Source organism: Anolis carolinensis, chromosome 5, assembly GCF_035594765.1.
Source record: "Anolis carolinensis isolate JA03-04 chromosome 5, rAnoCar3.1.pri, whole genome shotgun sequence".
Classification (NCBI taxonomy): Eukaryota; Metazoa; Chordata; class Lepidosauria; order Squamata; family Dactyloidae; genus Anolis; species Anolis carolinensis.
In genome coordinates this window covers 185222048-185248828 of record NC_085845.1, presented here as the reverse complement: position 1 = coordinate 185248828, position 26781 = coordinate 185222048, and the positions used below count along the sequence as shown (strand labels likewise).

General features: G+C 40.8%; 1 protein-coding gene across 4 annotated transcripts in view; it reads right to left on the bottom strand.

Moving 5' to 3' along the window:
- The window catches only part of ipo8 (importin 8), a 59528-nt gene that overhangs the window by 24503 nt on the left and 8244 nt on the right, over positions 1-26781 (bottom strand). For all 4 annotated transcript variants that reach the window (XM_008110420.3, XM_016993590.2, XM_003220823.4 and 1 more), the window contains exons 3-19: positions 26543-26699; positions 25116-25274; positions 24304-24460; positions 22029-22118; positions 20110-20204; positions 19236-19320; positions 18660-18794; positions 11280-11379; positions 9416-9492; positions 8020-8136; positions 6768-6857; positions 6093-6258; positions 4009-4169; positions 3612-3737; positions 3331-3397; positions 1806-1931; positions 129-226 (exon numbers count right to left, since the gene is read on the bottom strand). In XM_008110420.3, the coding sequence (XP_008108627.1) occupies positions 129-226; positions 1806-1931; positions 3331-3397; positions 3612-3737; positions 4009-4169; positions 6093-6258; positions 6768-6857; positions 8020-8136; positions 9416-9492; positions 11280-11379; positions 18660-18794; positions 19236-19320; positions 20110-20204; positions 22029-22118; positions 24304-24460; positions 25116-25274; positions 26543-26699 (2006 nt within the window). The remainder of the gene's footprint in view (positions 1-128; positions 227-1805; positions 1932-3330; positions 3398-3611; positions 3738-4008; positions 4170-6092; positions 6259-6767; positions 6858-8019; positions 8137-9415; positions 9493-11279; positions 11380-18659; positions 18795-19235; positions 19321-20109; positions 20205-22028; positions 22119-24303; positions 24461-25115; positions 25275-26542; positions 26700-26781) is intronic.

Below are 26781 nucleotides of genomic sequence, written 5' to 3'. Positions count from 1 at the left end.
ATTAAAAATTTAAATTAAAACTGAACACAACTCGCTATGGCCTTTCATTTTTATAAATTTTAATTCTCATTTTTGAACTTATTTTGTGTACAACAGTTTGCAAAAATTTGAACAGATGTAAAACTGACCTTTTTACACATACTGTAAATTATCTCCAAGTTTTTGGGATTTGTCAATAAAGTATCAGTATCAACAGTGACATAGTTGTGCAAGAGAGGCATCATATCTAGACAGAGAAAAGCAAAAGAGTTATTTTTGAGAGGAAATGGAAATTTAACATTGAATTGTTGTTATTCTCTTTTTAAACTACCCACTTCTTAACATAAAACTTCTTAAATTCATAAAGAAACAGAGTTTTACATAGTTTATGCAAATCTGCTGTAAAATATGTATATCTTGGTCTTCTTTTAAGGTCTACAGGGAATTTCTACAGAAGTTATCACATTTTTATCCTCCCAACAACCTTGTAAGCAGAGCCTCAAAACTTACTTCCTTGAACTACAATCTCCTAAATCCCAAAGGCAACACAGCCAGAGGCCTTTCGAGCCGAGGAATTCTAGTACTTCTGGTGTCCCCTGCCCCTAAAAAAGTAACTTTTCCAAGCTTGCTGGATAGTTTAAGTTTGGAGACAGCAATTTTTCAATTGCTTGCCAGTAATAGGAGCGAGTGTGGCTTAGTAGTTTGACACTGGGTTCAAATCACTGTCAATCATGGAAACCTGTAGTATGATCTTGAAGAATTCACACACTCTCCTTCAAAGGAAGAAAATGGCAAAACTCTTCTGAAAATATTCCACAAGAAAATCTTAAGATAGGTTGCTTAAAGTTGAAGGCACATAACAACAACTGCTTGTAGTTCAGTAGCAACCTGAACCATAGCCATCCTCAATTTAAACCCTTTGCTCAATAATTGGCAAATGAATGCAACAGTAAAATGAAGTAGCTGTTTTAGCTAACATTTTACAATCTATTCAATGTTTTATTTTGTACTGAACTGCTTTTATCCATATCACCCATTAATGATATAAATCCTACATCAGTACTCCACAGTGTAAATAAGTACCAACCGAGTTATGTTCCACTTCCATTATACAACCTCTACACTGGATAGCAATGTAGTTCAATAAATGTATATAGGAATTGAGTGCACATAGTCATCAACATATTCCACAATGTACATGTGCATACTACTCTTTTTATTGCACAGCTGCATGCATTAACCATGTGTCAAACTCTATTTCTGTCATCTTAGCCTTGGATATATCCACTAAAAAACCCTCCTCAGCTCTGAAGAAGGCACTGCAAACAACATCATTATGATTTTGACTATGACTATTAAATTAAGCCTGTCAATCTGTAGAGAGATGGTAGAAGTATGGGGATAATTTCTGAATACAGATGAGTAGCTGAATAATGTTTGGGAGTAGGACCTAAACAGATGTTTATCTCTCCCCATGACTACCAGAATGACAGGGAAATCTACAAAGTAAGGAAAATCATGCAAAATTAACTTAGTATTTATGGTTTATCTAGACTCATAAAATGGAAGAGTACACAGGCTTACACAGGGCTTTCCGGGGCACAGCCAACCCTGAACATAGAACAGTGAGGGGAAAAAACCTTCAAGGTTGCTTTCACTCACCTGAGACAAATTGACAATTGCCACACTCTATCATAGCTTTCCAAACTACTGCAAGCCAACATTATCCTTCAATCAGGCTACTTCCACAACTTCGCTGTTTCAGTCTCTTGGGTTATTATAACATTTATCAATTTGCTTTCAGAGTATACTACAGAACTCATTACCTACAAAGTACTCGAAGCAATCCTGCTGAAACACTTCATATAAGACACCCAAAAGCTGCCACATTTGTGGTGAAATAAGGTGGCATGTCAAGCTGTATGCGAGAGAGAGGATTTCTTCATAAAATTCTGAAGGGAAGCAATAAACACAGAGAAAAATTAGATTTGGAAAGGTGGCTTTACAAATTTCATACAAACTGCAGGGGTATTTTCTAGCCGTGAAGCATTTGTGCAGCGATTTTAACTCAAAGCGATCCTTTTCCATGGTATTTTGATAGCAAGGTTACTAGGTTATGTGGAGGGTAAGGTAATCAATGGCATTGCACAGATTTGATTCAGAGCTTAAACAAAACTGCTTATTAAGTGGATGCATAGAAAAATTAAAGTGGTGGGACAAAACAACTTTATTTATCATTCCTCTTGCAACTCTGCTAACTTGTCTTGACTGAGAAAGCACTCTGAACAAATCCTCAAGGGGTTTAAATGGAGTGCAGAAATTATTTAGAGCAGTTAGGAAATCAGTCAATGGATGTAAGCTTCCACACAACAACAACAAAAAGAAAAGAAAAAGAAAAGAAGAAGAAGTGGAGAATGGGAGATAGGAATACGTACTTTTAGTCACTCACTGAAATTTTCCAACTTTGTTACGTTATCCAAATGATAATTGGGTGAATTCTGGGATCTGTAACTTTTCTAAGCTCTGATCAACTGTCTTTGGAATATTTGGAAAAATAAGGCAGGCAGGCTCTTCCAAGAGTGCCATGTACACTGATGGTGCTATAATGGATAATGATAATGATGGATTCTTTGTTCAATTTTCTACCTCAAAGAAAAAGCCTCATGAACAAAGGATGCATCTACATTGTAGAATTAATGTAGTCTAACACTACTATAATTGCCATGGTTCAATGCTATGGGATCCTGGAATGTACAGTTTGGTAAGCCACAGCACTCCTGGTCAGAGAAGATTAAAGGAGTTCTAAAACTACAACTCTCAGGATCCCACAGGACCAAGCCATAGCAGTTAGTGGCAATAATTCTACAGTATAGACACATCCACACTTAATCACTCTGGCAATGGGTTTTAGCTATTTATGTTACTCTTTCTTAAACTGAAGTGAAAATGAACCTAAAAGATGGCAAACTTATTTAGATCATCCAGTGACTCTGTGGTTTAACTGCCCTTTGAACCCAGAAATGGACTGGTGCAAGTGCTAACTCTCCCATCCTCTCCAGCATTGCCCACCTTAAGTAGACATGAAGAATTAAATTGGACATTTTTAGTCATGAGCCGAAACTATAGTGGTTAGTAGAAAAGTACTGCCCACAATATCAACAGAAAGACAAATAGAAATTGAATCTATTGATTTAAACTTAATATGAGAAGAAGAGAAGATAAAGATGTAATACATTCAGTATCAGGTTTAAAAGCAACTTGGTTCTCTCTCATACAAAAATAATCTATCAATATTTCCAAGCAAACAATCTACAAATAAATTTTAGAAGGCTTGTGTTGAAAAAAAAGTACCTATTACATGCTTTTGCAAGACAAGTCCAATGATTTGTAAGCAAATGCTCTCCAACTGTTGAGTTATCTGGAAGAGGATAAAAAAGACCATTTGTATCAAATGTTCATACTGAAATAACAAATGTTCTCTGTTTAAATGAACAATTTCTCTAGCAAGCTTTACTTTATTTTCCAGTTATTACTAGCTGGAAATCTTCATGCAAAGATCTCAGGAGGAAGACTAGACCCACACAGGATCCCCTATTACCTTGCATGGTTCTAAAGTGACAAAGAAGACTCACCTCCTTGTGGTCTTGCACAACGGTCAGAATCGTATCAATTGTATGCAGGATCCCCATGGCCATAACAGTTTTATCCTCCATTTCTTCATATTCTTCACTTTGAAGAACTTTGCCAAAGATCTCTGCCTAAAGAAATCAAATACAAAAAAATATATGTTGGGTGAATAACCACATATTGAAGAATGAATCCTGGCAAAATAGAAGCTCTCCTTCTTTCTTATATGGCAGAAAATAGATTCCAGGGCTCTTGCAAAGCATGATCTTTGCAAACCTGAAGATCAGATGTGGTGATCTGAATTGGCCCCAACTGCCCCAACTCCTGCAACTCACAGCTACGGCTCTACAAACTAACATTCCCATGCCCAGCACATCCCTTAACAAACAGTTCAATTCTTACCAAATGTTGTGTCATTTCAACAGCAATTGTTGCTACTTCCTGGCTATATTCACAAATCAGCTTCTGGATTACATTGGTGAGATCATCGTTCTCAGTCTCTCGGACAACAAGCAGTAGCTCCTGCATAACAGCCCTGATGCAGGGCTTAATGTATTCTTTTGCTAGGAAAGAGAGAGATATTAAAAAAGAGGTGATACCAGGGATCTCTTAACTACAGTTTTAATCCTAGAGAGAGGTGAAATTCAACAATTTGTTCATACGCCAAAGGCCGAGGGGCCATAGAAGACTAAGTGATATTTAGATATAAAGAAGACCATCTTTTTTTTTTTACAGCTACGAGGGTTGAATGAAAAGCAATGCCTCCACCTTCGTAACTCCTCAACAGATGGCAATACTGGTAAGCGGCAGGTACTGGCTTGTTCAGTACACTCTCCTCTACACTTCCATTTGTCGGGAAGCCTTAGCATTGAACGGTTGTGTTGTTAAAGTGTGAAGGATGGAACCCTGCGCAGACGGTCGGTCAATGCGACTTAAGCAACATGCAGTCATTGAATTCTTGACAACAGAAGGTGTCACCCCAAAGGAGATTCATCAGAGAATGCAAGCTGTTTATGGTGATTGTGTTGATGTGAGTACTGTGCATTGTTGGGCGAGTAAGTTTAAAGATGCTGAGGTGGGAACATCTGACTTGCGTGACAAAGAGTTGGACATCCTGTGACAGCAACCACCGAGTTTCACAAGTAAAAGGTTGACAGCTTGATTCAGGATGATCGTTGTATCACTCAAATTTCAAGCATAATCGGCATTTCACAATCATCATTGCTTTGCTTGGCTATTGGAAGATCTGTGCACGATGGCTACTGTGAGACGCTGGTTGTGGAAACAGAGTGTCGACTTCTTCCGTGACAGATTCAGAAAACCTTTTCATTGTTGGCAAAAATGTACCAAATTCTCTGGTGATTATGAGGAAAAGTGAATAGAGGTAGTTAAAAAGCACATTCTAAGGATTATTTATGCGTTTGATTTATTAAAATATTCCCATCCAAACTGAAGTAACGAAGTTGGGGGCATTACTTTTCATTCAACCCTCGTAGATAACATTGAAAGTTTAGGTTTTGACCTTGTTTTTCACTTTTATGATCCATATGCAGGCATGCACAGTCTGTCTTCTCTTTCTGAAGGTTTTACTGCTATTGGGAGTACTAACAGATTATATGGCAAACTTAGGATGTAGAAAGAGCAGGGCTGTGTCTGTGCTTTTAAAAAGCCATAGATGCACAAAAGTCATCATGTGTGTATAAAATCAATCAGACTTTCAAAGGAAGACTGATGCTCTCCAAAGGTATGTGATCTTCAAAACCATCCCTCTATGGGTTGAACTTACACTCGGCTGTAGTTTTGTGATTTAATATCACACAAGCTCAGCAGATATGCCAAATCATGCACCATGTTCATTCTAACCTACTCTAACATAATCATAACATTTCCCCAAAGTCCTTGAAAACCCAAATACACAGACAAAAGTCAAAAGAAACAAACTTTGCCTAAAGATAGATGTTCCTAATGATAGCTCAGAGAAATAGGCAAAATAAATCATGGAGTGATAGTGAAGGGAGTTAAACTGGAAGCAAATGACTCTGGCCTGGGATGAGTTGCAATGGCAAGAAAAGGAAAAAGAAAATTATATATATATTTAAAAGCAAAAAGGAAATAGTCTGCTTTGAAGATGTTAGAGAAAAGGGAGTCAAAGAAGAGCAAAAAAAAGGGTGAGGATACCAAAAGAAACAGAATTCTGCCCTGCAGACTAGGACACGGAATAATGGCTTCAAACTACAGGAAAGGAGATTCCACCTGAACATCAGGAAGAACTTCCTCACTGTGAGAGCTGTTCGACAATGGAACTCTCTCCCCTGGCCATGGTGGAGGCTCCTTCTTTGCAGGCTTTTAAGCAGAGGCTGGATGGCCATCTGTCAGGGGTGCTTTGAATGCGATTTCCTGCTTCTTAGCAGGGGGTTGGACTGGATGGCCCATGAGGTCTCTTCCAACTCTACTATTCTATGATTCTATGATTCTATGATTCAAACCTTGCTCTTGGTGGCTTATTAAAGACTGAAGTGCAATGGCCGCCTCTACTTTCACAGGCATTTCTTTGTCATCAATCAGGCATTTCTTTGTCAGCTCAACGGCATTCCGCAGATTGAGTTCATTGTGAAATTTCAAAGAGCTGAATGAATGAAGGGTCCAACAGGACTGAGGGATAAGAAAAAAGCAAATGAAACAGTACCAAAGTTTGGTTATTTTGTTCAGAAACAGCTTACCAACCATCAGTCAGTGAACTCAGTTTTAGAACCATCTAAGTGACTTACACAGCTCAATTAAACACATCTGTACAAATCAATTAACATTCGTAATACAAAAATACTTAAACTATAATTCAAAATGGACCCATGAACATGTGCAAGAAATGACTGTGCAAGGTAAAATCCTTCATATGACAAATGCTGTGGTATATGTTCCCTTGATCATCAGGATGGATTCTCAGAGTCAGGATAGTCCTTCAACTATAGTAGGAAAAAGCAGTTAAAAGGTCCCAGTGTACCCCTTTGAATGTCTGCCATTCAAACAATAAACAAGACAACTACTACCACAAGGAAAATAATTGGATACTACCTCAAAGCTTTCTGAAATCAGTTGAAAAAAGCTATAGTGATATTAAGACAGCACCATTGAATGATGTATATACATAGATGTTTACTTACTCTTGCTCTCAGATATCCCAGATTTGACATAAACAATGGGAAGACATGATTCTGCAGCATCAGCTCCATTTGATCTTTGAATACACTCTTCTGATGGAGTTAACAGAAGCCATAAAAACAGTTAATCACTATTTTGATATACAGTATAATGTCTCTAGAATAACTGAATCAACACAAATCAAAATAGTTATCTAGCTTAAAGTTCAGCCTTTAAAGACATTCTAAACATTTTATTTTTATTTATTAGACTTGTATACCGCTACTCCCAGTTTGGCATGCAATAGATTAAGAATGCAATAGATAAACATGCAATAGATTAAGAATATTTCATTGCTTAGTTTCAAAGTGACACATTACTGTTCTTAATGGGGTTGCTCATTCTAAAAAATTAGGCTTGTAGGCTGGGGTTGCTCCCAAAAAGCCAGATTGCCACAGTGGCCAATAGTAGTTGGATGAAGTTGGGTGGCCCTATTTCTTTTAAGCTTTCGGCAGGCAGACCAAACAGTGCTGTTCCGCATGACATTCACTATTTGCAATTGTTTAAAAACTGGTTTCTAGGCTTGTTTTAGACTGCTTTTAAGAGTTTTGAAGGGATATTTTAAGTATTTTAAAGATGACTTTATTTTTAATTAGTTTTTATTTGTTCATTGCCTCAGAAGCACTAGTGGACTGGAAGGCAACACAGAAACACACTAAATAATAAAAAGAATGAACAAGAGCACTGTAAAGCTATTTTTGGAACTATAGCTCTAGAACCATGCAAGTCGACTTGGAAGTAATGGTGGGAGAGTTTGGAAGTTGTGGTGCAAAAAGTAACTTTATCTTAGAACAAGCATGCACAACCTAGTGTTTGAGACTCCAGCTCCCAGAAGACCTGGCCTGACAATTTCATATTTAAGATGCATAAAAGTATTCTTGTAACAGCAGATCAGAGATCTCTTTTCAGTTTTGAAGATAAAAAGACACATTTGTGAAATACACCTGCCCAAATAGAGGGTACATAAATGGAACTGAATGTTTAAATACGATTCTAGTAGGCCATAGCTCTTTAAGCACCTGATAGTATATAAATCAAATATATATATGCATATGGAACAGAGGAACCATGAAATAACTTCAATTAGAATTAAAGAACTACTGAGCACACACCACCTGGACATATACTTGTTTTTCAGATATACACATATGCATTCTGGTTTCTACATTTAAACAAGCAATCCTATATCTATCTTATGCGTACTTAGTCATTTACCTTCAGCAAAATATCTGCTAGAGAGCCAATCACATGTAATGCACCATCTTTCTTCCTAGGGTCAACATTGGGTTCAGTCAGAATCTGATAGCAAAATGCCATCATTTTTGGTAACACCTTAAAAATGGGACAAAATACAAAAAAAAATGAACATTACAATTAATACTACAACACTTTCCTTTCAGAAATAACCTGTGTGTGTGTGTCCGTGTGTGTGTGTCCGTGTGTGTGTGTGTGTATGTGCTTGTGGCTCTCAATTTTGAGAAGGAAAACACATTTTGGAACCTTTGCCACATTACAAAGGAATACAGAGATAATACAAGAAAAACAGATTTGTGTGCTTGTTTATGGGAAAGTTGACCTATCTCTGGGTATGGGGTTTTTTGGGGTTTTTTTTTTTTTTGGAGTGTTGAAACACATATTTCCTCTCACAAATAAAAGATACTCATTTTATAGAAAGCAAAATGATGATCAGAAAGAGACACCAAGGACCAAACCACATATCCACCCTCCCAAATACAAAACAGAAAACAATCCAGGCAAAACATATAACCTTCTGAAACCACAAGAAGCTCTCTCTCATGCATTTGTGTGGAAGGGCCCTCAAAGGCAACAGAGAGAGAGAGAAGACCCAGTCCTCAAAATCCTCTCATAGGATGTTCCCATCCCCAGTACTGCTTTCCACTGACAGTTTTTCTTCTTTTGGGTGGAAAACCTCAAAGGATAGCTAGGGATGCATCCACCTACAATTTCTTTTTTCTAGGATTCCTCTGGAGCTCATGCAGAACCCAGGGGGGTTCTCAAAAAGGAATATGGGCTAAAAGGCTGGTGCTTCACTTTACAGAACACCAGATTCCCATTTTTATTTTTAGAAATCTAAAAATAATCAAGAGGAAGAATCAACGAGTCAGCAAGTAGAATGCAAGAATTGAGAGCACCCAAAAAGAGCTCTGCTCCTGCACAAGCAGGAAAAGAACTGATGACCCTTAGTAGCACCATTTAGAATTTCCTTTAGCTCCAATGTCTCCTCATGTGGTTTTCTGCCCATTGCTGGGCAGTGGAAGGGAGAAACTCCTATATGTAGGTTCTTCCCTTTATCACCAGCCCAGACAAAACATGCTGAGTACCAAAGGGCATACCCATGGTCACCACATTGGAGAACCACACCTAATCTTAAATTAAGAATCAGTTACTAACAACATGACAAGGGAAGAGATCATATATTCCACCCTTGAGCTCCAGGGAAAGAGGGTTTGCAGAATGCAGGAGAAACATGCCATGACAAATACAATTATAAAAGACAAGGAGATTAATACAGATACTGCCAAGAACCTCTGGTTGATCAGGAAAACAAACCCGCAAATGCCATAATGCTTTGACAGATTATAATATGTACCTCTTTTCGCTTTTTTGCTGCAGTGTACAGAAGAAGCTGAGCTGCTGTTGAAGGGGATGCATAATCCTCAAACACGTCTTATGAGGTTTCCAAAAAACAGAAAAGAAAAGAAAAGTGAAAATTTTGAACAAATCACTCTGAAGTAGAGAAAACAAAGTACAAACTAGAAAGTGAATGAATTTTTGGATGTCACCTTAAAAACCTCCTAGAATTCTTGCATGAAAAAGTGTGTGTTTTATTTTATACTTCAGGACTGTGTGGTTGCTGTTACTATGCAGTGATGGCTCATGAAGCTTTTGTAATACTAGTAAGATACAGAACATGTCAGATGATATTTAAAAAGTTTCTTTTTAAAAAAATCAGCAATTACTAACATAGAAAATTATTATAGTGGGTCCTTGGTATCCATTGGATTTTGGTTCCAGAACACCCAGTAGATATCAAAATCCATGTATGCTCAAGTTCCATTATATAAAATAATATAGTAAAATGGTCTTCCTTATATAAAATGGCAAACAATTAAAAACAAGTGCCAGAGAGATCCTGAAGATCTGTGAAGCAGTGGGAGGCTTCAACAGAAAACAGCAACATATCAGTATATTTCTTAATTGTTGCAAAATCAAGGTTGAATTTAACGTCCCCCCCCCAAATATTTTCAAGCCGTAGTTGAATCCGTGAATGCAAAACTACTGGATATAGCAGGTCAACTGTATATTATATGTTTCCTCAAATAGTCTGCCCAGCCAGATTTTGGAGAAATTATTTTTGAAGTACTGCATTGTGCTCATGTTTTAAACTATGCTATCAGGTATTTGGGAGGTGATGAGGAGCAGACTGCTGGAGATGTTTTGGGTCGGTATTTGGGGAATGTTTTAACTTTTAAATGTAATTTTAATTATAATTATTGTATTTAAACTTTTTAATTGATTATACAAATATCTGTTTTAAATTTTTGTGTTCATTTGTGTATATTTTAAAATTCTATTGTGTTGTGTCATGTTATTGTTAGCCACCTTGAATTCTTATGGGGAGAATAGCAGAATAAAAATAAATGTTGGTTGGGGGAATTCATAGAGCTGTAGTCCAAAAGGTAATGTTTCTAAGCTCTATTCTAAACTTCCTAAGTAATAGCAGAGTAGTGTGAAAAATGTGTGTGCATCTGCAAGCAATCATGCCATCAAATTTAAGGCAAGAAGCAGCAGAGTATGAGGTCTAAAAATACAGTATTGTGTGACAGCTACTTTGAAAAAGACCTGAAGAATAATGCAAAATCAAAGTCTGCTTAAAGTACATCCTACCCCAAGAGATTTTGCAACCCATATTAAAAGAATCAGGAGGAACCTATAACCATAGAATAATCCAACAAAACTTCACTGGCACCATCTTTTTAAACTGAAACCTAGTACTTTAACAGTAGTATTAGTATTATTGAATGTTATGCAAGTGGTGTTCTTGGCCAATTACCCTCATTACCTATAGAAAATTTACTGTAATTTTAAAGACTTTTCCCTTTCTCATCAGGTAACTGTTTTATTGCTGGCTTTTAAATGAAATATTTATAAAAACGAGTTTACTACTTAACAATATCACTAATGAGAGAAAATCCTAATGCATTTTTGTCTACCCAGTTCCATCTCCCATTTTCGAAGTTTCCTTTCTTTTAAAACACTATTGGCTCATAGCTCATGGGTTCATAGTTCACAGTTCAGGAAGCAGAAATCCAAGGAGGAAGAAGACTGAATAGCAAAACAGTGTTGCCTTGAAATTGGGAATGTTCATTTTCTTTATTTTAGAACTCTTTGCCATGTTATTAAAATAGGAACAAATGTATAACTGTTTTTTAAAAGAAGAGCTGAATGAATACCAAATTTCATGCGGATATACTCATAGGGGTCCTCTTGCCAAAGCTCTTCATCCTCATCTCTATAACACATCAGGGAGAAGATCACATCTTCACACAATGCCTTTACAAAGAGGGAAAAAGTGATGGCTCAGAGCGGGATAATTGCATAATTGCACTGTTAAATACCTATCCCAAAAAGTTATTCCAATAAAGTATCGCAATAATACAGCATGCTACCCACTATAGTTACTTAATGTAGCAACTGATTGAGGTCTTCTCTATCACCTTCTCATATCTCCTGATTTGAAGTCCCCTCTATCCACTATTATGGATCTCAGTTACTCTCTATTGGGATGAGATGTAATTCAAGGCTCTTTTTTGTTTCTCCAACATTCAGGAAGGGGTATGCACTCCTTAATGCTTTCTAAATGCATGTAAGAATGTTTTGGAAAGTTATAGCTAAAATCCCTTGCCTTGCTTTGATCAAAATTGTCACGACCCAGGCGGCAGAGGCACCAATAACCATACACAGAGGCCAGAATCTAACTAATATCTTTATTGAAGAAATATATAAAGTTAATAAAAACAAGTATAGAAAATAGTCCAGAATTAGACCCTTCAGGAAAGGTCAGAATTAGTCCAAAAAAGCAATGTCCAATAAGAAATATTAAGGTCCAAAGTTGTAATCCAATAACCGAAACACTCACTTTGCCAAGCAAAGTGAGGGGAGATGACAAGGTCCTTAGTCCATAAAACTTGAGCGTGGCTAGGAAATAACTTGATACTTGAAACAAGGCTTGAACGTGGAACAAGGTAACTAAGAACAAGAACAAGGTCCGTGGAATAACTTGGTAAAATCCGTGAAACAAGGCAAGGATTAGTCCTGGGAAACAAGGCAAAGTCCGTAGGTAAACAAAGGCTGGGAAGCAAGGCGAAGGCTGGATAGCAAGGCAAGGCTTGAGCTGAAGCGAGGCTTGAATCGGAGCGCGCTGTCCAGACACAACTCGCTCCGTAGGCTGACGAATTGACTCCGCGAAGTTGCTACGCGGGCAAAACACCTATATAGAGTCCAACTTTCTCACCAAAGCGGTTCTCTGGGAATCAGAAAACGAAAGCTAAACTCTGAGACCAGATGTTAAACTCCTTAAAGATTCTCACGAGAACCAATGTTAATTGGCAACATTCTTAGCTGCTATCCTCGCACTCCTGCGCGAAGCTGAATCCAAACTTCTCTGTTGTTTACAAAACTCCCGGCGCAAGAACACGGGAGAAGTAGGCTCTGGGGTTGTTTGACATACTTCTGGGGCACAACTTTCTTGCAGGTGCAAGGTTTCCAGATCTGCCTGGGAAGGATCTGGCTGAGAGGAATCCAGTTCAGACTGGGAAGGTAAAAAACCCAAGTTTTCATCTTCATCAGGGATTACAATGTCCTGAGCAGGACTACAAGGCCCATGGTTCATCACACTATCCCCCTCCTCAGGGCCCCTCCCAAACTGGGGTCCTCTCCCCGAGGCGCGAGGTCGCGGTTTGGTGGGATAGGTCAGATGAAAGCGACGGGTTAGATCAGGAGCATGGACTGTGGAGGCGTCTTCCCAAGAGCGTTCCTCAGGCCCAAAACCCACCCAGTCAATGAGATATTGTAGGCGGCGGCGATGAAAGCGAGAATCCAAAATGTCCTCAACCTCGAACTCCTCCTCCCCATTCATCAAAACAGGAGGGGGGGCCGGTTGGTCTGTATCAGGACGCACACCATCCGCCGGAAGGAGCAGGGAACGGTGAAACACTGGGTGAATGCGCATTGAACGCGGAAGTTGGAGTTTGAAAGTCACGGGGTTTAATTGCGCCACCACTGGATAGGGGCCAATGAAGCGGGCATCTAACTTCCGGCATGGGCGGTGGGAGGGCAGAAAGCGAGTGGACAGAAAAACCCGATCTCCTACCTTGATTTCGGGGCCCGGCTGGCGGTGTTTGTCAGCGTGGCGTTTATAGTCCTCCTTGGCTTGGTCCAGTTGCTGGAGCAAAAGTTGTTGCACCGCTGTGAGTTCCTGCAGCCAATCCTCTGCTGCGGGAACTTCTGAAGTTTCAATGACAGGGGGAAAGAAACGTGGATGGAAACCGTAGTTTGCAAAGAACGGCGTTTCTTTTGTAGAAGCTTGAACTCCATTATTGTAGGCAAACTCAGACAGTGGTAACAGAGAAGCCCAATTGTCCTGTTGGTAGTTTACATAACAGCGAAGATACTGCTCCAAAGTGGCATTGGTGCGCTCCGTTTGCCCATCTGTTTGGGGATGATGAGCTGAAGATAAGCGAGAGTCTATGCCCAGTAGTTTTTGTAGTGCCTTCCAAAAACGAGAGGTGAATTGAGATCCACGGTCTGTGACTAAACTCTTGGGCAATCCATGTAGTCTGAAAACATGCTGAAGAAATAGATCCGCAGTTTCTTTGGCCGTGGGGAGGCCTTCGCAGGGAATGAAATGGGCTAACTTGGTGAATAGGTCCACCACCACTAAGATCGTGGTGAATCCACAGGAAGGTGGTAGGTCAGTGATGAAATCCGCGGAAATTATTTCCCATGGGCGAGATGGGGTAGGAAGGGGGTGCAAAAGCCCTGAGGGCTTCTCCCTTCGTATCTTGGAGCGCTGGCATACTGGGCAGGTGTTGACATATTTTTCCACATCCTTGCGGATCTTGGGCCACCAAAAATCTCTTAGGATCAAATGCATGGTTTTAAATAGTCCGAAGTGTCCTGCTGGTTTGCAGTCATGACACAGACGAAGCGCTTTTTCCCTGCCCGGTCCGGGTGGGATATAAACATGATTTCTATAGCAGAGCAGCCCATCTTTAAGCGAAAAGGGAAAATGCAGACCTTGGCGAAGTTGGTCCTGCGCCCAGGCATCTGCTTGCTGACTAGCCCTGATTTCTTGAGCACAGATGGGTCCTGGAGTAGGGGAAGTTGAACCAATGGGACTGGATTTGGTGTTCCCCACTGTGAGCGTGGCAAAGTTCTCAGGTTGTAGCAGTTGGGATTCAAAGGTCTCCTTGCGTCCTGCAGCGTATTCCGGTTTACGTGACAGGGCGTCTGCTTGCTTGGTTTGAGCTGGGGTCACATAATGGATCTGGAAGTTGAAACGTTCAAAGAATAAAGCCCAACGTTGCTGCCTCTGATTTAGTTTGCGGGCAGTTCTTAGATGTTCTAGATTACGATGATCAGTGTGGACTTCAATGGGGAATTTGGCCCCTTCTAGCCAATGTCTCCAAGTTTCAAAGGCTGCCTTTATGGCCAGTAGTTCTTTTTCCCAAATGGTGTAATTCCTCTCTGGTGTGGTTAGTTGACGAGAATAAAAGGCACAGGGGTGGAGGTGATCTCCCACCGGTTGTAAGAGTACAGCCCCAATTGCCACATCAGAGGCGTCCGCTTGTACCACAAAAGGGGTTCCAGGATTTGGGTGCTGTAGAATTGGCTGGGAGGTGAATAGTTTCTTCAGTTGCTGGAACCCTTTCTCTGCTTGATCAGTCCAGCGGAAAGGCTGCTTTCCACGGATGCAGCTAGTGATGGGGTCGGACCAGCGGGCAAAATCTGGAATGAACTTGCGGTAGTAGTTCGCGAACCCCAAGAAACGCTGCACCTCTTTCTTGTTAGTTGGCGCCCGCCATTCCAATACTGCTGAAACTTTGGCTGGATCCATGGAAAGCCCTAGAGGCGAGATGCGGTAGCCAAGGAAATCTACCTCTTGTAGATCAAAAGCGCATTTTTCTAGCTTGGCATAAAGTCCATGATCCCGCAGTCGTTGCAACACCATTTTGACGTGGTTCTCGTGTTCTGATTGTGATCTGGAAAACACCAAAAAATCGTCCAGGTAGATTATCAAGAATCTGTCTAGATAGTCCTGAAAAATATCGTTGACAAAATGCTGGAACGTTGCGGGAGCTCCGCATAAACCGAAATTCATAACTCGGGACTCGAATAATCCGAATTTAGTCTGGAAGGCGGTCTTCCACTCGTCCCCTTCTCTGATGCGAACTAGATTATAAGCCCCCCGAAGATCCAGCTTGGTGTAGACCTTGGCTCCTCGAAGTCGGTCCAGTAGATCCGAGATTAAGGGCAGGGGATAGCTGTTCCGCTTGGTGATATTGTTCAATGCTCTGTAGTCCACCACCAAGCGTAATTCCCCTGACTTCTTCTTCACAAACATCACTGGGGAGGCGGCTGGGGATTGAGAGGGTCTGATGAACCCCTTGCGAAGGTTTGTCTCTAAGAATTCCCTGAGAGCTTCTTGCTCTGGTTCAGTCAGGGAGTAGAGATGCCCTCGCGGGATCGGGGCCCCCTCCACCAAGTCAATGGCACAGTCATAAGGTCTATGTGGGGGTAATTTTTCGGCTTCTTTCTCATTGAATACATCCCAATACTCGGAGTACTTCTTTGGCAAGGTGATGATGGGCTCGGAGTCTGTGGCATGGCATACCTTGGCTACGAGGCAATGGTTTTGGCAGTACGGTGAAGCAAACTGCAGTTCTCTGTTGGACCAGGAGATGTTAGGGTCGTGGAGTGTCAGCCATGGAATTCCCAAAATCACAGGGAAATGGGGAACCTCGGTAACAAAGAAGGAAATCTCTTCCATATGTTCCCTTATCCACATCCTGGTGGGTTCCGACCACTGGCTTACGGGGCCCGTCTTGAGGGGACGGCCGTCTATGGCTTGCACCACACGGGCATTCTTGAAATCATGATATTGTAATCCCAGAGAGTCGGCATACTCTCTATCGATGAAATTGTTGGTAGCTCCAGAGTCTATCATGGCGTGGATCATGACGGGTCCCCTTTTTGCTGACCATAATGTGACCACGAGAAGGAACAGGACCCCGGTTGGCGGCTCTTGGATGGATTTTTTGACCGGGTTGGCGAGCCTCTCTACACCCGGTCGTTGGCTTCCCCCGCCGGCTGTGTGCCAGTCGGCTCAGACGCCTTCGACTCCGTGGAGGACGCCGCCGCAAGACGGGCGGCAGGCTTCCCTTTGGCTGGGCACTCTCTGGCGAAGTGGCCCCCGTTCCCGCAGTACCAGCAGAGGTTCAAGCGTTGACGACGGGCCTTCTCGGCGGCATCTAGTCTGGGACGCACATTGCCCAACTGCATCGGCACCTCCTCGCCTCCTCTGGGGTATGGGGTTGGCGGCGGGGGTCTCCACACCGGACGTGGCTGAACACTGGCGGGAGCGGGGGGTTTTGCCCCGGCTCTACCGCCCTGGCCTCGAACCCATTGTTTCCTGTTGGCAATCATGACTTCAGCCCGTAAACATTGATCAATGAGTGCCTCGAGGGTCTGGGGAGGATCCACCTTGGAGATTTCTTCCAGCATTTCAATGTTGAGACCCTCCCGAAATTGTCCTCTGAGGGCTACATCGTTCCAGCCGGTGTTGTGGGCCAGCACGCGGAACTCGGCTATGTACTGAGACATGGGTCTGTCTCCTTGAAGGAGGCGCCGGAGTTTGTGACCGGCTGCCTCCAAATTGTCCTCGATTCCCCAGGTCTCCTTAAGGTGATCCAAGAAGCGTTGTGCTGAACTTAGGTGGGGGGAGGCTTGATCAAACAGGGCCGTCGCCCAGCTAGCCGCTGGTCCGTCTAGAAGACTGTAGACCCACGCCACCTTGATGTCTTCTTGGGGAAACTCGGCATCACGGGCCTCTAGATAAGCTTGACATTGGCGGCGGAAAACATGAACCTTAGCAGCTTCTCCAGAAAACTTGGTAGGCAACGCCATGGCCGGGAGGCGAACTCCGCGCTCCCTCAACCCTTTTATTTCTCCATCCTGCGCGTTGAGTCTGTCACGGATGCGGTCCACTTCGTCCTTGCTGATGGTGTAGCTGAGCGGCTGTCCAGCCGGCGCGGCTCCGGTAGACATCCTGGCCTCGGTTAGTTGGTGCTTATGGGTGGCGGAGTCAAACTGTCACGACCCAGGCGGCAGAGGCACCAATAACCATACACAGAGGCCAGAATCTAACTAATATCTTTATTGAAGAAATATATAAAGTTAATAAAAACAAGTATAGAAAATAGTCCAGAATTAGACCCTTCAGGAAAGGTCAGAATTAGTCCAAAAAAGCAATGTCCAATAAGAAATATTAAGGTCCAAAGTTGTAATCCAATAACCGAAACACTCACTTTGCCAAGCAAAGTGAGGGGAGATGACAAGGTCCTTAGTCCATAAAACTTGAGCGTGGCTAGGAAATAACTTGATACTTGAAACAAGGCTTGAACGTGGAACAAGGTAACTAAGAACAAGAACAAGGTCCGTGGAATAACTTGGTAAAATCCGTGAAACAAGGCAAGGATTAGTCCTGGGAAACAAGGCAAAGTCCGTAGGTAAACAAAGGCTGGGAAGCAAGGCGAAGGCTGGATAGCAAGGCAAGGCTTGAGCTGAAGCGAGGCTTGAATCGGAGCGCGCTGTCCAGACACAACTCGCTCCGTAGGCTGACGAATTGACTCCGCGAAGTTGCTACGCGGGCAAAACACCTATATAGAGTCCAACTTTCTCACCAAAGCGGTTCTCTGGGAATCAGAAAACGAAAGCTAAACTCTGAGACCAGATGTTAAACTCCTTAAAGATTCTCACGAGAACCAATGTTAATTGGCAACATTCTTAGCTGCTATCCTCGCACTCCTGCGCGAAGCTGAATCCAAACTTCTCTGTTGTTTACAAAACTCCCGGCGCAAGAACACGGGAGAAGTAGGCTCTGGGGTTGTTTGACATACTTCTGGGGCACAACTTTCTTGCAGGTGCAAGGTTTCCAGATCTGCCTGGGAAGGATCTGGCTGAGAGGAATCCAGTTCAGACTGGGAAGGTAAAAAACCCAAGTTTTCATCTTCATCAGGGATTACAATGTCCTGAGCAGGACTACAAGGCCCATGGTTCATCACAAAAATGAAGTGCTATGACACATGCATGATTACCACAGGAAGCTGTAATGCCACATCTCTTCCTCCCTCTTCAAGTTACATTAAGCAAACTAAAATGCAACAAGAAGTTTCATCATGTTGCAAGTATTCCTGCTTCTGTTCCATGTCACTGACTGCCACATATAGCAGTACAGAAAGTTGCAAATCAATGACATATCACACATTTAGCATAACTTTTTATGGGAAGAGAAGGGGATGGAGATAAAGGCTCTTTAAGTGGCAGCCAAAACTGTCAACGACTTCTGAAAAATCCATTCTAAACCCGCCAAACAGTGCGACTCAAAAATATGCACACGTAAAACAACCATGCTATTCATTAATCTTTTTTTCACATGACTTTATTTGCATACATTAATATTTTATCAACACTGTAATGTTTTATGATAAGTTCTAACTGAAAACCTTCAGCAGTTGCTTAAGGGCATACATTATTATTATTACTGCGCTCACCTGCATATGTGGTTTCATCTGCTTCCAGGTTATACAGTGATGGACTCCTTGGTTCAAATAATTTAATGTTTGTTGAAGGACACGAGGAGCGACATATTCTTTCCTCCTGTATTGGTCCAAGATTTTTAGAAGGACCTAAGAGGAAAAGAAATAGATTTGACAAAACCTCCTCATAATCTGGGTGTCCGCAGAAGCATTTTCATTGATTTTTAAAACTCTTTCAATAACAACAGTTAAAAAGGTACATTTATCACATTCCCCGTTGCTTTTTAGTAATACCTAATGAGCATGTGATGAAATAAAAGGAAGACTTTAGAAATATGTGGATAGCTACTGGCAAGATAAATTAAGAGAACAAATCTGTATGGAGTTTCTGCCCAAACAGCACAAACCACTTTTCATTTTCATGGAGATGCCTTGTAAACAGTTGGGGAAAAGCAGCCATCCACACCACTGCTCTTCCTTCTCTCCCCAAGTAAGGGAATGAATGCCTTTAACTTGGTTGTACATGGGACAATTTCAAATGCAGCTGGAGAGCTGCCATGCTATTTTACACAACAAATAACAAATCTTTACCTGTTGGATTCCCACGGCATAGGTTTTCAAGAAGAACTCAGAAAACGCAAAATATTCTTTTGTTACATTTCCAGGACTGCCATATCTTAAAGAAGCCAAAGTATAAATATATAAATATTTGTGGTTAACAAATACAAAAATACTACAGGAGCTTTTATGTCAAAGAGAGATATGTACTATTGAACCTTTCTTGTGTCCTGATAATCCTTTTCACTCACAGTGTTTAAGACATATTATACTATTCAATCTGAGGGGGGAAAAGAGATATTGAGCCTTTTCAAAATTGCCCCAGTCTGTGGAAGCAATCTCATAGATAACATAGTAATTTTAGCAGGGTTTTCTGAAAACCTGGACACAAGATCAGAAAATCATGGGATCGCACTATTTACCTGTTCTTGACAGCACACACTGGGAAATTGCATCCACCAATTGGGTACTGACAGGAGCTTGATAAGTGTTACAGCTCAAAAAAATAAGCAAGTCTCTCTAACTCAAATCTAATTTCCACCAAGAGCTCATCAAATAGTTTTGATAAGTTTCAGTCTCTAAGACGAGTGGAATAAAGCTGATCTATCATACTGTTTTACTGTAATGGTTATAAAGTGCAAAATACATCATAGTATCTTTGGGGACTTACTGGCTTCTTCATCAGGCAAAGATGGTAAAAATTATACAGAAGAAGAAAAGAGTCAATTACCTTAACCTTCATGGCCACAAGCCCTTCGCCATGAAGGTTAAGATAAGACAATTTATAAGATGATAGAGGGAAGAATAAGTCTTGTCATTATTAAAGCAATGGAAAACATTAATACTTAAATTTAAAATGACAAAAACGGAATGTAGAAATTCTATGTGTCTGTTACCAGCATGTTACCTTTCAAAAAGACGAGCAACAATCCGCAAAGCCCACTTCTTACATTTCCACCACACCAGTTCCGGCCTATCATCTTCATCGATTTGTAGAGTCTCCTAATCAAATGAAATAGTTCAGTCAAGCATATATAAATAGACCCTAACTAAGAAAGTAAAATGAAAATTAATATGTATCATTGGAACACAAATTTATCTCTTAATGTTGCTGAGCTGACAACAGGTCATTTATCACAAATTCTTAAACTTGGCTTCAGGGCCAGGCAACCTGGTCTCCGCCAGATGTTTGAATGTAGAGTTCCTATTAGCCTAAAGCAAAATGGCCAATGGACTGGGATTAAGAGGAATTATCATCCAAAACCTCTTAGCTCCAATCCAAGACAGTCTGTGTTTAAACAAAAGTGGAGCATGTATTTTTAAAAACAATAAAATAATCTCTCATATACCTAACATAAAAACCACGTTAACAATGATAACAAAAAATGTCAAATGTTGCCAGAACCATAACAGACAGTCACACTATATAATATCAATGTCATGTTTACTAATCCTGTACCCATGGGTTTCTGAAGGTTTCAGTTTCAGTTGGAGATCAGTTACAGGCATAAACGTTGATACTGAGGATACTGTGGACATTAACACAGCAGACATATTCAAAGGAAGGATTCTTGGCTATCCGATCAGTCAAACTGAACATTTCTTCCTGTACTGCTAGTCTTCACTTTTCTGCCTTTAAATCTGTACTTTGAGAAACTTTGGCAGTTTTTTTTCGTGTCAGGAGTGACTTGAGAAACTGCAAGTCGCTTCTGTTGTGAGAGAATTGGCTGTCTGCAAGGACGCCGCTCGGGGGATGCCCGGATGTTTGATGTTTTCACCATCCTTGTGGGAGGCTTCTCTCATGTTCCTGCATGGGGAGCTGGAACTGACAGAGGGAGCTCATCTGCATTTTCCCTGGATTTGAACCAGCAACCTTCAGGTCAGCAACCCAACCTTCAAGTCAGCAGTCCTGCTGGCACAAGGATCTAACCCATTGCACCATTGGGGGCTCCACTTTGGCAGATACTGCAAGAAATAGACACACTGGACATGTGTTTTTTTTTTCGTGTCAGGAGCAACCGGAGTTGCTTCTGGAGTGAGAGAATTGGCCGTCTGCAAGGACGTTGCCCAGGGGACGCCTGGATGTTTTTGATGTTTTTACCATCCTTGTGGGAGGCTTCTCTCATGTCCCCGCATGGAGTTGGAGCTGAAAGAGGGAGCTCATCCACGCTCTCCCCGGGTGGGATTCAAACCTGGCAGCTTTCAGGTCAGCAACCCAACCTTCAAGTCACGAGGCTTTTATCCCCTAGGCCACTGGAGGCCTTGTATGAACTGGACATGTTCATACAAGGGAGCAATCTTGTGACCAGAGGAGCACGCCTTAAACAAAAGCTTTAAGGCCATCAAATAAACTGAGAACTTATTTTCTGAAAAGAATCAGCTTTCCACACAAACACATTCATTTCTGAATCATGCCTTATCAAATGGGACTTACTCCTAGATAAGCCCCATAAGCAGTCTAAAATAACCCAGTAGAACCAAACAGGCCCTAAACATCCAAACAGGAAGTTTCTGTTAGCCTTGCTATGCCTGAATAACATGTAGCTTTATGTGAATATTTAACTGAAACTGGAAAAATGTAAGCAGAGTCACAGTGACCACAAAGGTTTCTGGTTACGTTCTTGTATTTATCATCTTGCATTTCATAAAATTATTACATTCTTGCTGAGCTGGTCAACACAGCTACTGGAGATAACAAAAGTTTAAGGCCACTGAAAATGAAGGAAGTACATTCATACACTCATGCTAAATATCCACTTTCCCATCTGCCTACCAGATGTTTTCCAGTAATGTAAAGCGTTTTCCATTAAAATAAAACATACATACAGGAGGAACACTTCTGTCAATGACAGATCGGAAAATCTCCATCCACTGAGTCATGGTTTGGTTATTCATCAGCTGAAGTGGCAGTGCATACTGAAATAAGAGAGAAAAGGGGGGATAAAAGTAACATCAGTTTGAGATCAAAAACAAAAAAAAATGTACTACATCTCTAGAATTTTCTATGGTGCCTTCTGGAAACTATTCTTTGCTTTTATGGTTGGTGGAGATGCCACTTCACAGAATCATAGTATTGGAAAAGACTACAAGGGCTGTCCAATCCAACCCCCTGCCACATAGAAACACAAAGATACTTCCAACAGATATCCATCCAGTCTGTATTTAAAAGCCTCCAAAGGAGACTCCACTACACTCTGAGATGTCATTTCTACTGTCAAACAGCTCTTACCATCAGGAAGTTCTTACTAAGGTGGAATCTCTTTTCCTGAAGTTTGAAATTCCTGAAGTTCCATGTCTCCAGAGCAGCAGAAAACAACCCTGCTCCATCTCTAATTTGACATCCTTTCAAATATTCGAATATACCCATGTCATCTTTTAACATTTTTTTCTCCAGGCTAAGCATGGAGGCCCAGCTCAGTAAGCCACTTCTCACAGGGCATGGCTTCCAAACCTTTACTAATAGGAAGTATAGTATAGGCAGGCAATGCTTTTTGCTTCATAGGACATAGTAGCATTCATGTGGCATCTTTGGTACACTAAAAACCTACATGACAGCTAACTAATCATCCATGGCTAACAGCCAGCAAACACCTGTTTTGCACTTCCCATAATTTTAAATTTTGAGGATTTGTTTCTTAGTTAGACTACTGGAATATGCAGAATCAGCAGAAATATAGAGAAGGGTTTTTTTTCATGGTAAAACAAAGACCTAACAAGCAACAAAAAATAAGAGCTAAATTCATTTTTTACAAGGGCCTGTTTCACCCCCTGAATCCTGCTATAGACAATAACGGGCCTCACAACTGAACCATGCCAGCAAACCCTTTCCTATTTTTTAAGCTCATTTCACGTTAAAAGTAAGACATGCACTCGAGCCAAACACCATTTTAATGCAAAAACGTGGCTCTTTTAACTACTGCCACATTGTTGAATTAAGAGATAAGCCACAATAAAGATTTTAGTATGATTATAATTTTGCTCAAAATATATCAACAAATATTTGCTTACCAAAGCAAAGCAGTCCATAATTTCACTTCATTATAAATCACAGGAACTAAACTTTAAAATCCCAACATATGAACACTGCCTATCAAGACAAGTCACCCTAGAAACCTCATAGACAGCATTTAATTTTCATAAAGATAACCTCCCAAACTCCCCAGGGGGTGGAAGTACACTGCAAGAAGTTTCTTGGACTGTCTCTAGGAAACTCATAACTGAGCCCTAAGACAAATTGACATGGCATGTCGGTTCTAATCTGAAAACACCTCACTAAAAATTACAATCTGCCAGCAGCAAGACTCAGATGTGGTTTCACAATGTGTGCAATGTGTGCTGTCTGCCAAGTTCCAGTTTCTTAGAGATACACTCCCCTTGGTCATGCTAAAACAGGGTTGAAAGGGGACTGATCCAAGCCCAGGGAGTGAAATATTGTGATTAATTTTAAATAAAGGGGAAGGAAGTCTCTTGCTTTGATAATATGTCAGTATCTTCTTACTGATGAGCGAATAAGAAAACACACATAAGACACATGGATAAAGTCCTCATGAATGGCAACACATAAAGAAATCAATTCTTGAAACACTTTTAATAAAAAGCACTATCATCCCATCTTAGCACTGAAATAGGTATTCACAATAGATAAAATAGTCACATTTAGATATTTCCAACATTGCAAGACATGTCCACATCATTCTGATACCAGAAGTGACACTGAGTTGGCTACTTTGAGGTGGCATGGCAGCCCCATTTTACTACAAAACTGTGGCTCTTGGAAATGTGTTTTGATTCCTACCCATCTTTGCAGTTTTCTTTATCTGAGGACTGCTAATAGCTTATTTAAACATTTTAACTTGAAAAAAAGTGATCTCGACAACAAGACACTCTGAAGCATTCATATGTAGCTCATAGTCTAAAGCAGGCAAGGGCAAACTTCAGCCCTCCAGATGTTTTGGACCAATAGGCTGGTAGGAATTGTGGGAGTTGAAGTCCAAAACAGCTAGTGGGCCAAGGTTTGCCCATGCCTGCTCTAAAGAAATCAAGGATGTTTTTATCAGAAATTCATCACACTTCTGAACATATTTGATGCTTAGGCTCATACCTGAACAAGTGCATAGAAATTTTTTAGGATTTGTTTCTGAAGGAGCACTGAATAGTGGGAGTTGTCAGGAAGGAGCTGGATCATCTGCTGTTGAATCCGAGGCAAAAATATCTGCATCGCAGCAATGAGGGGATCACGCTCCTCAGCCTTCTTGTACCTGCAGACACAGACAGACTCAAAATTGGTCAGGTGACACTGTTTTGTTCATACACCAGTAATTCTACATTTTGAAGAAGGAATCCTTCCCTTTCTTGTAGATCTGCAGGATAAAGTGCAAAAAATCTTTAATAACCATATTCAGAATGGATGGGTAAAATGTTTAGCAAATTTTTCTACTGCCAATGTTATTCATTTTCTCACTCACCAAGTTAGAAGTAACTTGATGGAGGGAGTTGCAATTGACTCCCAGTTTAAGGAGGGATCAAGTAATTTATGATATATCAGCCATAAACTTGAAACTCAGTAAAATATTAATCAGTTTCTCATGAAGTCAATGACCGAGCACACTTAAATTTACCTGGAGAAGAAATTGTTTTTCCATAGAAACAAAGACAGGCAGAAATGGCAAGATGTGTGCTTCAATTTATGTACACCTCAACTCTGCCTGTCCTATGTAGAGTAAAAGGATAACATCCCAGCAGCTTTCCCCTGAACAAATGGATAGGCTGCTCTCACTCTCTCTCCTACCACCTCTGAAAAGTTATTCTTACAAAGAACCATACAAGGGTACAGGAATTAGTTAAGATCTCTCCAGACACTGTCATCTCTATCAGTTTCTGGGAAAGGAACCTCCATAACGACAAACTACTTACTCATAGGTTTTCACAAGTTGGTACAGGCACAGTAGGCTTCCTAGCCAGTTCCCGCTATTTGGAGACTGCAAGTAATAGCCTATTTTGTCCACCACTGCTGTCCAGTGTCCCGGGAAGTCATGTTTTATGATAAAACGGAGACACATTGTCAGCTGAGCCCTGAAAGAATGGACAAGAAAGAAAGAAGGAAAAAAAGATTATATTGATTATATGAAAAAAGAGAGGAAAAATTCCAGGAAAGAGTCAGAGGTAGATGAAGATTGTCTCACATAAATTGGCCCCCATGGTTTTCTGCCACCAGTTTCCCTCTGGAAATTATACTCCTATGCAAATAGATTTTTTAGTGTTTACTGCAATTTGACCAATACATATTTGTACTGCAAAGAAGACAACCTGGAAGAATTTACATCCTGACAAACAAGATATCAGTCTCTTTAGACGCCTGGATGGTAATTTAGGGCATTTTATGGTAAACATTTGAAAGAAATTGCAAAATTTCATTTTGATCTCAAGCAGGGTTTGGGCAGACTTCAAACATCCCCAGATATCATTTTTGAGCATTGTAGAGCTGAAATCATATTGTCCATTCTAGATTTTGCATGGGCTAATGATAGTAATGTGCAATCATTACTGTTTGCAAACAAAACAATAATTTTGGCCCTGGGGGGAGTACTAGGGAGCCACATGCAACCTATGGCTACATTTTGCCCGCTCATAATTAGGTTTATATTTATTTGCCTTTATTTTAGATGAAACCCAAGCACAGGGTATAACTTTTGGTCTTTCAGACTTTTTTGCCTATCACCTGCCTCGCCCAGCTTAGCCAGAGGGTTGGGAAATTATGGGAACTGTTGTCCAACCATCAGAAAGGCCAATCAATCTCCAAATCAATCTCTGGCAGCACTATGCAGTGGAGGTGAAATACTATACCATGCTTCACCAACCAGCAGCTAAACATGGTCCATCTTACATCCCTATTCAAATCTAATATCCGCATAATGTTAATAAAATGCACAAGGAGGCCAAATCTTATTGTCCATTTCCAGATCCTGCATGAGATCACATTATGCCATCATTACTGTCTTCATCTGGACCACTTAGTAGGCAGAATAAGGAATGTTCGCTCTCTTGCTTCTCTAAACATTGCCACTAACAAGATATTTGAATAGTTTTTCGATTTCCTTATCATCTGGGAAACAAAAGGATACAGACATGTATACTGCATATCACAAACAGCACTTACCATTACCCTTAATAAAGAACTATTTCATTTTTAGGGGGAAAAATTAATATAAAAATTTGAAGAATAAACAATACAAAGCAATATCTGTATAATTTATTCCAAACATAATTATTTATTTCCATGCTAGATGTATTAGATATAAAAGTAAGAGATTTTTGGCAGATGTTCTTGAACCCTGACAAACCTCACTAAGTCTGGAGAACGAATGATTCCTTCCACAATGTTATCTCGAATCTGCTGTCGATCATTTTCATGAATGTTGAATGGAAATATCACCTCACCAGGTGGTGGCTCTCGATCTGGCCAGTACTGTGTCACCATGTTCTTCAGGTAAATAGCCGCTGAAATGGAAGAAGATGAAATACCAGTGAATATGTTGGGGGGGGGGGCACTAGGAGGGACACAGATTAACAACCTATGTCT